The following is a 14,167-nucleotide window of genomic DNA, read 5'->3' as shown; positions in this document are numbered from 1 at the left end:
GAAAACTATTCATTGTGCTTGACATTGATAGAGTGATTAGTTCAATTTTATTAGAAAACGGTTGATTATTTGTTTTCCACTACATGGCTTATAAGTGACTACTTGAAAAATGAAATTACCTTAGGACATATAAACCAAATCAAAAACTAAACATTTCAAGCATCCTTTATGACCTAAGAGTTGGTTGAGAAGAAAATGATCTCTATCATGATCATACAAGCATTAATTCATAGCCTATTTTCAATTGTAGAAATAACAACTATACACCATAGCTAACTATAATTGCACATTTTAGTCATGCTCAAGAACAATAGACATGTTGTTTAATACATTTCATGTGATCTAAATGTCTCTGAACTTAATCCTCCATTGAAGAGAAAAAATTAATTGGCATGGTTTTGGTTATTTAATAAGTTCCCATGTACAAATAATGATCTTAATCAACATCTAGAACACTTGGGACAATTAAAACATCCTTTAGCTCCACAATTTTGACATGGTGCAAAGGAATCCTCCTTTCCAGCTCCTAGCTTAGAAGCAACCTTGTTATTAAGGCTAAACATTCTTGTGTTTACTTTACCTAATCCTTTGCATTTCGAGCAAGAAACTACCTTCAAACCGCCACATCTTTCACATATGCCAAGAGAACTAGATAGACAAATAACAATCGATAAGTTTGCAATGGGAAAAGGAATTAACTATGCAATACCTCCACACGAGATTAAATATCTTAATGATTAAGCATACAAAAAAATACAAGTGAACAACAACTAGATGTTGATAAGCATGCATTTTATTTATTTGATATTCAATATTAGTAATTTGATCTTTCAAAAATAAAAGAAGACATCATTTAAACTATCCCTTTGAAAAGGAAACTCTTTTATTCATGCAAATATACTTTACTAAGAACAATTGGTTATAAATTCCAATATTAAATGTCAAGCTTAAAAAAGGAATAATAAAGATGGGAACATATTATCATCAATGTACAATTAAAAATTTTGAACTCCTTTAGATTTAATTGTTAACATAAAATAAAAAAGAATGTTTTATAAGTTCTATCAATATTTTTTTTTGTTAAGAATGGAGACTAAAATCCTACTATTCTTCATTAGGATGGATAGGATGGATAGGATGACTTGAAACTAAAAAATTCCATAAAGAAGTGGTTTCACTTTGATCCATGATAAACAAAGGTATTCTCTAACTTAGCCATCTCCCTTTGTGAGGATTACAACCCTTGTTGGGAAGACCAATTTAGTTATAAATTGACCAACTTTCCTTCCAAGAATTTAAAACCATTTGTTGAGAAGACGAAATCCTTTGCCAAAGATGTTTCTCATGTTGTTTATTTTGTTAAAGATATGAATTTAGAGGAGGAGTGTTCTTATGAGCTTTGATGTTGTTTCCACATGAGTCTAAAACTACTCATTTAGTGGACATTTGCTTGAGATCAACTTTCTCCAATTTTAGAGACCTACATTCTTTAAGTTAGTGCATAATAATGGGACCACCATTGTAAAAAATTCCTCATGGAAAGCTAGAAGAGGTAGTACCTTTTTCCTTTCCCCTAAGACCAATATAGTGGAAGGGATTCTTAGATGAGACCAAAACATTTTGACCTTGTGGGAGGGAACTTTGCAACTCTTCCATTGGCATATTAATATCGCCCAAGTATTGAGTCCACTTACGAAGTTGAGAGGGATGGGACAAGTTCTCTCAATGTATTGCTTAAGCCATCTTGAACTTAATCACTCTTTCAAGTGGATTTATATAAAGGGGGCTCACATAGATTTATATATTCAAGTGTCCTCGCAACATGACCCCACGGAATCTACTGTGGAAAGCCTTGGGGCTAATAAAAAGTACTTGATTAAAGCAGTGAATTCCCTTGCCTTGATCACGAATGGAATAATGAGAAATGTGATGTTTAGTGTGATCTTTGGCCAAGGCAAGCTGAAAAGAAAGGGAAAGATATTGAAGATTGTGACCTAGTTGTTGATGATTGGAAGAAAAACATCTACATTCTGGAACAAAACTGGGGTTTTATTGAAGACCGTAAAGAATAGGTTGTTTTCTCTAGTTTGCTCGCCTTTATGGTTCCTATTAGCTATAGGTTTCCTTATGTTTATAATAATAAAATTAAGACTAATGTTATTGTTAATTTCTGGCATGTGTGCCATCTTTATGTTAGGGAGGTTAGTTAATGACTTTTTAGTGGTAATGGTTGGTTTAAATACTCTGTTATATCTTATTTGTTTTTTATTATGTATGTCTAATGGTTGGTAGTTGTTGCTAGCTATTTGTTCTAGTGGTTGTTTTGTGCTAAACTCGTATGGGATCAAGGCCCTTCCCTGCTTGCTTAATCAAAAACATAACCCCACTCAAAGAGCACAATGGAAAATATTCAAAGAGGGCACTCAAATATAGTGACCTCACGAAAGGGGATATCTACAACTCTTACATTAACATATTAATCACATTTACTCAAGTATTAAAGAAGGATATTGATTTGTGAGCGGACATTGAGCAACAAGATCAATGGGGTTTCAAACGAAGAGGAGTCTGCAGATGACAATGAGGATGCGAATGATGTTGAGGATGCAGTTCCAAGGTCCCTTCTCTCTACAGTTTCGTCTCCTTGGGGCTCGGTTGGGAGATTAGTCGCTAGTCCTGAGTGTTTCAATGGTCTTTATGCGAAACGGTCACCTTATGCCTTCCTCTCTATGTGGAGTGTTCTCGCCCTGATCTCCTTTGTCTTCTTTGTGGAGGTAGTTGTGGGTAAGATTGAGGTTTTTCTTGCCCTAGATCTATTCCCTTTGCCCGTGTGGGGGGACTTTTTGCTTCTTATGTTTCTTGGTGCCCTCTATTTCCAAGGGGGTTTTCCCCTTGGCCTTCACCTAGAGCTCTCTGTGTGGGGTGTCTTCTCATTCTACCTCGTGCTCTAGTCGGTGCGTCTAGTTACTCTATTTTGGCCTTCTCTTTTGTGGTGGCCTTGACTACTCATGTTGTGGTTGTCTCATTGGAGGCCTTTTTGGGGGTTTTTAGCTCTATGTTTCTTCTTGGGGCTCTATGTGCCATTCTTGGTGATCCTTCTCGTTTGGAGATATGGTCAGTGTTTGTTGGGTCTGCTCTCTTTGTGGTGGATCATGCTCCCTTTGGGATGGTTGTAGACAGATCTGGGGTTGTCGTTTCCCTTGTGGTGCCATGTTTTTGCAGGTTTGTGGTGGGGGGAGTTGTGTGTGCCACCCCTATGCATCTCAGTGCTCATTTGGTGGCTTTTTGGTGTTTCAAGTTAAGGGTCCCTTCTACTATTGTGGAAGAAAAGTTTGTTTTTGGTGATGTTGAGAGGGCCATCTGTTATGATCTTGGTTATTCTCAGTTGAGGGTCTTTTTTGTCTCTCATGTGTCTTCTATTGAGGTGGAGTGCTCCATATGGAGGTCGAGATCTTTCATGTGGGCTGGGCTAAAGGCTTGAGTATTTTTCAGCCAGTTTCCTCTCTTACTTGTCCTATCAAGGTGGATGCCTCTCCTATTGAGGTGGAGAGTATTTGGGTGGAAGAGGTTCGGTGTTGCTACAAAGGGGCTATTGTTGCTTTGTTTCAAGGTCTTGGCTATAGGGTTGTTGATGTGTTGATGAGGCCTATTTTCATATATTCTTTCCTCCCTCTCCTATTGAGGTGGAGAATTTGGAAGGAAGTGATGCTTATTGTTGGTTTTGGGAGCCAGTATAAAACTCAATATTATTGTTCACTTTAAGATGAGTTGTTAGGAGGTTTTGGCCTTCCTTCTTTTGCACATGTTTTAATATTGTTGTTTCTTCTAATCTATTGTGTGTGGGTTGTCAGTTGTTTGATGATCATGCATTGGCAACATTTCTCTCTTGTTCTAGGTTTTGATTCCCTTCAAAACCTATTCTATGGGGTTCTAGGTCCCCTCAAAACCTATTGTATGGGGTTTTAGGTCCCCTCAAAACCTATTTGACCTTTAATCAAAAACTTTTACTCAATTATTGAAACCACTATGGAGTTTGAATGGGATGGAATAATTTCTCTCCTTAATGTATTGCTCAAATAAAACCTAATCACTTTTTCTTGGTGAGCTTACATAAAGGGTGATCGCATTCTTACATCTTCAAGTGTCTTCATGACACAACACTACTTAGAATTTTGGAATTCTCAATATTCTTAGTAATAGGCTTTGAGGATTGCATATGATTGTCATGTTTATTAGGAAAACAAAAACCCAACTAAGGTTTTGAAGAACAAGTTATTGTGAAAAAAAAGTGAAAGGACTCTCCTTTAATCTAAAAAAATCTCTAGTTGATATTGTGAGATCTTGAATGATAAAGCTTGACCCCCACTCGTTTCAAGGAGATTGACACTTTTACCTCAACAAACATTACTAAATGTTTTTAAATCATCAAAGGCCCTGAATTAAGAAAAAATAGTGGGATTAATGTTATTTAGTGTTCCTATGATAAGCCTTACATTGGGGAAGATTTGAAGTTGAACAAGATTAGAAAATCAATCTTCATTCTTCATCCACATGATAATGTCTTTGCACAAAATATTTAAATGGCATTCAAGAGGGTCATGAAATGAGGCACTAACTTAGGAGGGTGGTTGAATTAGCAAAGATGTCAAATTACCTAAATAGAGATTACGGTTTGGGTTTAATCCAATCGTGGATATCAATCATGTAGAACTATAGGATTATAAAAGGTTTTACATTTAATTAATTAATTTGTGGGTTGGAAATGCTACAACATTTTTTCACCTAACGCCAACAAGGTAATGGTTATTATTACGTGGTCTTATTTTATGAACAAAGTTATCATTTAAGAAGCTCCACATTTGTAACCATTCATCAATTTCCTCCTTTGATCAAGGATCATGAAATATGGTAAGCAACATTGAATTGAAAAGCTTCCACTTTTTCAGAATTTTCATGGACTATAATAATATTATATCTATAGCTTTAAAAATTTCACAATTGTAAAATGGAAGTGATGAAAACAAGAACTGATTTGATTACTTAATGTCATGAACCATGTCATTTTGGAACTAATCAGAAGATGAATAATGAAGAGGCTCTAAAACTATAATTGTGTTGCCTTGGTTTTTGTCGATCCCTTTCATTAGGGTAATCAATTTATTAAAGTTGAGATCTCTAAGATTTCAAAACCTTTGTTGGCCCCCGACCGAGTTCTCAAAACTCTATTAAACCTCAACAAACTTATGATTTGCAAGTGGCTTGCAAATGGCAGCTCTAAGTGGATATTTCAATCCCCCTCAAGAAAGTTAAAGCACCCAAAGATAACATTGTGTGGCAAACCCCTGTGCCTAGTTGGGTTAAGGTTAACTTTGATGGGGCGGCAAAAGGAAATCTTGGTATGGCTGGTTGTGGGGGAGTGCTAAGAGATGAAAATGGTAGGTTTATTTCAATAGTGGTGCTCCCCTTGGGAAGCCAGACAAATCACCTAGCTGAAGCAGTTGTTGCCTACCATGGTTTATTTCTTGCCTAGAAATTGAATTGCAAATAGGTATGGATTGAAGGAGACTCCAATAACATAATAAAATGCCTTTAAAAGTTGCAAAGACCTAGTTGGACTATTGAGAGTCGAGTAGAGGATTCTATAGCTATTATAAACACCTTTGAAATGGTGTTGTTGACTCCCTTGCCAGTATTGGTGTCTATAGCAATCCTAAACTGGAGTGGCAAGGGGGTGATATCTTGCCAACTCAAACCAAAGATCTAATAGCCTGTGACTGGAAGCACACTCGGCCAACAAGCTTTACTTTTAATGATGATGTGTGAGCTTTTACTGATTTTACACCTTATTATTGTCATAAACTTTATGGGTATTGTGAGAGACCAATCTGGTGAAGTTGAGAACAATGTTGTGCATCTAGATAGTTTTCAGGCTATTAGTGGGGTGGGAAGCTCAATGGAGGCAGAGAATTCAGCCATGGGAGATGACAAGAACAAATTAGGGTTGCTCACATGTGAGAAGATGAAGAAAAATACCACAATATGGCATATTTTGTACAAAGGTAGGGTTTCACCCGATATGGAACGACTCCATCGTTTTGACCACAATCTCTCAAGAATGTTTGTTCAAAGTTAGAAGGATGGGCAAGTACAGGTGTTTGGCCAGAAATTTGATATAACAGAGGAGCTTATTGCAAATGTCATTGGGCTCTCCATGGAAGGCAAGAAGTTTTTCAAGGACCAAAAGTCCAATTGGTTGAAAATTTTGTACACCTAGGGAGGCATGCAAAATTGTGCTTTCAACCACAACGTGAGTTAAAAACTCTCCTAATTCTAAGGGAAGGCTCCCCCTTTTCTACTTTTACAAATTAACTATAACACTAATCTAACTTGGGTGGGACAACATCCTTTTCTCTTTTTTCAGAAAATATGATATTTTTTTCTCTTTTTAGAAAAGAAACCGCAATTAGGAAAATATATACAACTTAAGAAACTTTAACAAATACAAAGATGCTTATACAAAAGGAAGTGAAGTTTCCGTGAAAGCCCAAAGTCTTCCGTCACTTCCCTCAGGATGGGAATGTAGAAACAAAAGTTCAAAGTCTTTACTTTCCTACTATCCTATCTACCTTCTAGAATGATTAATATGACAACAATGTGCAACTTACAACAACTCAAAGTCTGTTGATATGATGCACTTCTGAAGTAATATAACTAAGAATAACTAAAAACACAAAATCTTGTGATCACTCTCTATTATAAACACTTGAATATACTAATTTAACCCTCACTATTTGTAGCATAAAGTCTGCAAGAAATCAAGTTAAAGCTCTTTTCAACAACTTCACCAGAATCTCAAATACATACATACAAGTATATCACTGTGACATAAGTACACAACAGATAAATGAACAAGGCTTCAACACAAAGTCTGAAACTCAAATTCTTTCTTTATATTGCTTGAGAATTCAATTTACAAATATAAAACGCAAAGTCTTTATCACTGTAAATTTCTACAAAGTTTTCTTGCTTGCTAAAAAGATCCAAATTACATAAGAGCACCCTCTTGTATATATAGGTGAGGAGCTAAGAGAAAAAAGTGGAACAATTCTAACTAACGAAGACTTTTCCACAACCAACTATGACTTATTCTAAATTGCAGTCCTATTGCTAACCAGCTTGTAATTTGTTTACATGTAATTACAAGTTACAAGAATGCATTGCAAGTAATGTGACTACTTGCAATTACAATTTTTGACATTACATGTAATTGTCAAAGGGAAGTTACAATTGCATAATTGAAACTAATCTAAGTGTCCAAGACACGACTCTATTTACATCATCCTTTGTCTAAGAGGTCTTCATGCTGCTACAAGAAGCTGGTACTTGAAGTGTTCAAGATCGGTGAAGGTATTTGTCCAGGACCATCAACTTGCATCATTTGACCATGAATGGTAATGACAATGAGCTCAAGAAGATCAACCACTAAACTTGAAGATAATTAACATTCTTTGTTGGTCACTATGGTAATGAAAATCACTACTTTTTACCACAAAGCGCTGCTATAATGCATCATAACAATGCATTCCTCTGTTGCATTACTCCTTCATTTGTCAAGTTCTCTCTTACCATAGCATTGACCTCCACATTTAGTAAAGAAAAGAAAATATTCCCAATGGTGAGACTAGAACTATTATCCCTGATTTTAGATAGGACTTGACTTGGCCACTGTTTTCTGCTTCATAGTTCATGATATTTTGACCTTCTCTATGCATATCACGGCGAACTCTTTTCATTCTACATCATTATTGTCATCAATGACAGCAATGGCATTTGCTTATTGTTTGTTCATTCATTGAGACATGAAACAAGACTGCAAGGTGAATATAAGCTTGCAATTGGGTCTTTGCAAGGGGATACACTTCAAAACACTTATGCAATATGGGTTTGCAATCGAGCCTTGAAACCTTGATTGCAAGTGGAAGGGAAATATAAAGGCAGCAAATTTGAAAAACATGCTTGCACAAAAGGCACCAATGCACAATCGGAGTTTTCAAACCCGATTGCAAGTGTGAAACGTTTGGAAGGTAGACACAAACTTGCATTCAAAAAATGCAAGCAACGAACTTGGAAGGAATACTTGCAATGAAGGAAACCGGGTTACATGCCTACAATCGGGTTTCTAAGACCCGATTGCAAGCAATAATATAATGGCAATAGAAAGACTTGCAATCAGGTTTCTAAGACCCTACTGCAAGTAACTTGTAATCGGGTTCCTAGACCTGACTACAAGTAAAGTTAACTTGTAGTTTGAGCAAAAAGTTCCTACTTGCAATGACATCAAAAAGTTCCTACTTGCTGATGAACCATAGTTTTATGCTTCTTTGATAGACATTTTGATATCTTTAAGACTCTTATATTTTGATGATGGACTTTATGAACATGCTTTAACCGACCTTATATGCTTGTTTTGATAAGTCTTATTACCTATAGTTGAAACCTTTATTCTGACAGAACCATGAACTTTATAAATGCAATCATAAGTATTTACTATTTTTATGTGTGACTAGTGAATGTGTTCAAAATGAATGATCGTGATGTGTGGATAGAACGCTTGCTCTAACCTTTGTGTGGCAGCTGCATGGAACAATGTTTATGAAGGAACAGGGTCTCATTTATAGCAACAAGGTAACACAGACAAAGGAAGGACAGCAAGGCAAGAAGAATTCAAAGATCTATTGTGGACTTGGTCACTACTATCCTTGCTCATTAAGTAGTTTGTAGACTAAACCTGATCCGTTAATAAAGATTGTTAGTTGTCATGAAGGATGTTAGAGAGGATTTAGGGAAAATCTACAAATGTTCAAAGAAGGACAATTGTCCTGATTATCTTAGATTTCCTAGAATTTATGAGTTTTAAATAAAGCTTCCACCCAGATAGTGGGGAGTGGAGCGAATGTTATGGGATTTGTTGTTAAGGATGAATGTTTTAAATCCTTTACGCATTCCCGTGTGTGTTAGTTCTTGATCATATACTGAGTAATGTTATGTTGTCCAGTTGATTTCTGAATAAAGAAAGTAACTATTTTCTAAGTCAATATAGCGTTTGGATATGGTTGTGGGCTTAAATAGTTAATTTATGTTGTAGTTCTCATCTCAGGAGACTCATCCAAGGGGGGCCACTTGGTGAGGATTCTGTATGGTTGTCTTTTACGTATTTTATTCTTCAAGTTACTTAATTTTGTTTCATTTGCTTGCTCGTTGTTCGCTCCTGCAGCCACAGTCTGTAACTCTGTGACTATTCCTACAACCACGGTGGGGCAGAATAGCTATTTCTGTACAAGTTGAGGAAATTGATATTTTGTTAGCAAAAATTAATACTATCTTTAGAGTTGTGATTTCAAGCAATTTCCTTTTCTGTAAATGGTTGTTTAATCATTTTCAATTGCCTAAAAGTACGATAGACTTGTTCCTAGATATTCTTAGTGCATATACTTTGCAGTCCCAATTCAAGTCACACATCCTCAGATTGATAGATAAATGAGTCAAAAGAATGGCGTTCGGATAGCTGCTCAATGGAAACTTGTGTCTCTAGCTTGAGTACCTAGTTGTGTGATAACCATTGTTTTGCCTCCACATTTTTGGCATCATTGTCGGGGATGGCGACAAACTGAGAGTTTCTGGGAACAATAGGATTTCATTTGTCAAAACAGTATATTAGCAGCATTTTATCCTCAATATAGTATAAGTTATTTATGTTATTGATGCAGTATAGATGTTAACCTTTCAAAATCTGTATGCATAGAACAAGAAGAGATCCCCTCGGGAGATTCCTTCCTAATATGGATTACTTTGACGAAGATCCATCTATAAATACTATTGAGCCAGAGCTTGACCATTTCGTACAACTCTTTGCAGACCTAGATAATAACAGCCTAGACAACTTCATTCCTCCACCAGAACCACCACCTGAAGAAGATCCAACTGTTGCATTAGTCATTTACCAAGGCAATATGGCTAGTAGGGATGGTGGTGGAAATAATCCACCTCCACCACCTAATCTAACCTTCAAGTTTCCTATTCCTCCACAAGGAGCCAATGTCAATCTGAAAAACATCCCTCCTTCTACTCTTCCTCACTTTTATGGCCATGTTACAAAAGACCCAAATACCTTTCTTTTTGAATTTGATGTCCTATGCAGAAGCTATGATTACACTACAGATGGACACCGCCTCAAGTTGTTTCCATCCACCTTGAAGGATTCTTCTCTTTGTTGGTTCATGTATTTAGGAGAAGATTTTGTCACTGACTAAGACAACATGAAAGAAAAATTCCTCAAGAAATACAAGGATTATTGCAAGGGAAGTGATATGAGGGGAGATGACATTTTCAAGATGCATCAAAAAGATGATGAGTCCCTGGAAGATTATGTAGGAAGGTTCCTCTTTAGGTTGAAGAAATACCAACATAATCAGTTGAGTGAAGATTCACAGAATGAAGAGTGTATAGATTCTCTTAATCTCATGGCTAGAGGTGATATTACTCAAGCTACATGGAGTGACATAGAATTACTTTGCCAGAATTATTCAAGAGCTGAATTAAGGAAACCCAGAGGATCCAAGTACATATCATCAGGTAGCAAACCTAACTCTGGGATCTCAAGAATGGAGTTGACCAATCTGCTCAAAGATTTTCAGCAAGATATCATCAACAATATGGCCACACAAATTGACACTCTTCAAACCAAACAGAAACAAGAAGTTGCAGAAGCAATGTTGTCTAAATTTTGTCCACATTGCAGACAAAAGAAAAAAGAGTGTAGATGTAAAAAATTGGCCAGCATTGACAACAAAGTGTATCAACTAGACTTTCATCAAATTGAGGATGATGAAGGACAAATTTTCTTTGTGACACAAAGAAAGCAATGGGTTCCAAGACAAGGTATGCCACCTGATCCTTTATCTTTTAATGGTCCATATTCATATGCATCTAATAATCAAAGGAAAAACCAGTATCCTCTTAATATTGGCAATTATGTGAACCCGCAATGGAACTACCAATCTAATTCTTGATATGGACCTCAAGCTCAATGGCAGCCACCTCAAGGAAATTGGAAGCCACCTGGCCCCAACAATGGCCTTGGAGAGGACAACAATGGCCTAATCGGGTTAGTCCACCTCCCACCACTCAGCCAGCTATTATGCCATCTACAAATGTGCCGCCAAGACCTACTCAACTTCCTACACAACCTGCACCTAATCCTAACAATAAACCACAGCAGCAACCTATGTATTCAGCAAAGTTTAACCAATATCATGCCTACTTAGTTAATATTAGTAATGCTCATCTAAGGTCAAGAAAAACTTTACAATCACCAACTACTTCAGTAATCACAGAGTTAACCAATGAGGAGGAAGAAATAGTTGAATCTACACCAGCCTTGTCACCTAAAGAACCTAAGGATCCAGACCCTCCATTCCCTCAAAGATTGGCTCCACCAAAATCTGTTCTTGAGCCAACATTTGATTTCTTGGATCAGCTCAAGCAAGTCTCCATAAAAATTCCTCTTTTCCAAGCCATTAAGGATATACCTATATATAGAAAAGCTAATAGGGAAGCTTGTTTAAAGAAACATGGACGGAAGAAAAAGACCCTACAACAGTTCATGTCATGGGTAAACTAGCTGACATTATGTTGGGAAAAGTGATCATGCCTAAGTACTCAGACCCTGGTAGCCCAGTTGTTGCAATTATAACAAATGGAGTCATGATTCAAAATGCTCTCATAGACCTAGGAGTTGCTATTAATGTAATGACCAAGGAGATTATGCAAAATCTAAATTTGGCCCATATAAGGCCTACTCATACAGTTCTCTAACTAGCTTATAGTTCTACAATTAAACCAGATGGTATGATAGAAGGCATTGTGGTAACTCTTGGGTCTTGGGAGTATCTGATTCTATCTCCTAAGACTACTTTGGGGGGATATCCAGTTATCTTGGGAAGGCCCTGGTTGGCCACTACGAATGCTTATATTGGTTGCAGATCTGGGGACATGACTATTTCAAATGGAGATAGTACAAAAAAAATTGACACTCTTTCCACCTGCTCAACCTCAAGAAGAATCAGAAAACTTCATCTAGCCTGATTTGGGAGATGAATCTAAAGAAGATGCCAAATCCATGGTAAAACTTATGATGATTGATAGAGGCCCTATTCTCCACTTCTATGATGAAGATCATCTCTTGACACAAGTATTGAACAATACATGTACACAAGGAGCTCCAACAAAAGATGTTGGTAATTTTGAATGCTCTCTAAAAGAGCTATTACAAACATCTGATTTGCTTACTCCAGCATTTCTTCACACCTTGTTACCTCATGAACTCAAGCTACCTAGTGTGAATGAAGCGTCAATGAGAGAAATGACCAAACAAATTGAAGTGGTACCTAGAAGTCAACTCATTATCAACAATCAACTTTCAACACAACGGTAGTAGTCATTGAGAGAATTGTTGCAAGAAAAGAAATCTGCATTTGCTTCGGACTACACTAATATGGTAGGCTTAGATCCTAAGCTTTGTACTCAAAGAATTTACATTCAAGAGAACACTAAACCAATTAGACAACCTCAGAGAAGAGTTAATCCAGTCCTTAGAGAAATTGTCAAGACATAATTACAAAAGCTATTGGAAGCGGGATTCATCTACCCCATCTCAGATAGTCAATGGGTCTTACCATTGGTAATTGTTCCTAAAAAGAATGGAAAAATTTAATGTCCCCTACCTGATCTATTTCAACATATTAAAATTGATTGATATTTTTCAATTAGTTATTAACAAGTGCTTATCTATTTTCCTCATTAGATGATTAATATCATTATTAATATAGATATCAGACCCTATTACTACTTCAGTTTTAAGGGAGAAGGATTTATGTACGTTACCAAAGCGCTTAGAGACCAACTACAATAGGTTCCCTCAAAGTTTACAGATCCAAGCCCTTACCTATCTTGGTTCTATACCCTCAAAGCTTATGGGTCGCTAATCCCCACCCTATCTTGGGACTTAACCTATTGCTTGGATTTAGACTACCCCTCTTTGGAACATCTCATCCCCATCTTAAATATTGACAGTAATAACATGATTTAGACTATAAGTACACTAACTTCTCATGTATTATAAATATATATGAAATTAAGTATGATTGTCATACATATTGCAGTTTATAACAATATTATTACTAGATTCTGCATAACAACTTTATCAGGCTTCATATACAAAGCATACATATTAAGCACATCCCCATGCATACCACCAAGAACACAAATGTTACTGCCTGTAACTTGATAACAATTCTAATCTGATCTGATCAGATCAATGGTGATGTCACTAGATGCTTTTGATTCCTTCCCTTTATATTTCTCAATTTGAGGGAGAGGTCACACCTCTTCATCATGTATGCCCTTTGGCAAGAGACATACCCTTTCACCATTAGCACCCTTTGAAAGAGTGCAACTCTTCATTATTTCTACCCTTTGAAGGGGACACGGCCTTTCATAATCAAATCTGCACTTATTGTTTAAATCATATCTGCACTTCTCATTTCCAAATTATCCCCCCCTCTCAAATGAGGTTTTCTTCTCCCTTTTATATCTCATTGTTCAGGGAGTCACAACTTTTCCTTTCATGTCTTTTGACTTTTCATTAACTTCATTATTTTTTTATGAATCGTATTTAATTATATTATTTTATATTTTAATTTAATTTTTAATGTTTTAATTTTATTATTATCATTTATTATTAAATTTTATTTCAAAGTGGGGACATTACAAAAAAGGAGAGTATGTGTGGATTACAAAGAATTGAAAAAAGTACCAAAAAGGATCACTTTCCACTACCTTTCATTGATCGGGTACTCGACTCTCTGGCAGGTAAGAAATATTTCTCATTTCTTGATGGATTTAGTGGTTATCATCAGATTCAAATTGTACCGAAGGACCTAGACAAAACAACTTTCACTTGTCCCTGGGGAACCTATGCTTACTATGTCCTCCCATTTGGGTTATGTAATGCTCCAGCAACATTTCAAAGAGCAGTTCTAAGTATTTTTATAGACATTTCACACAATTGTATGGAGATTTATATGGATGATTTCACCACATATGGTAA

General features: G+C 36.4%; 1 protein-coding gene across 3 annotated transcripts in view; it reads right to left on the bottom strand.

Annotated features, from left to right (window-relative positions):
* Window positions 1–273: 273 nt before the first annotated feature.
* Window positions 274–14,167, bottom strand: part of LOC131079601 (uncharacterized) — an 82,348-nt gene continuing 68,454 nt past the window's right edge. For all 3 annotated transcript variants that reach the window (XM_059211279.1, XM_059211280.1, XM_059211278.1), the window contains one exon: window positions 274–648. In XM_059211279.1, the coding sequence (XP_059067262.1) occupies window positions 441–648 (208 nt within the window). In that variant the 3' untranslated portion in view covers window positions 274–440. The remainder of the gene's footprint in view (window positions 649–14,167) is intronic.

The sequence above is a fragment of the Cryptomeria japonica genome, chromosome 9 (assembly GCF_030272615.1).
Source record: "Cryptomeria japonica chromosome 9, Sugi_1.0, whole genome shotgun sequence".
Classification (NCBI taxonomy): Eukaryota; Viridiplantae; Streptophyta; class Pinopsida; order Cupressales; family Cupressaceae; genus Cryptomeria; species Cryptomeria japonica.
This window is presented reverse-complemented; position numbering and strand designations above follow the sequence as displayed.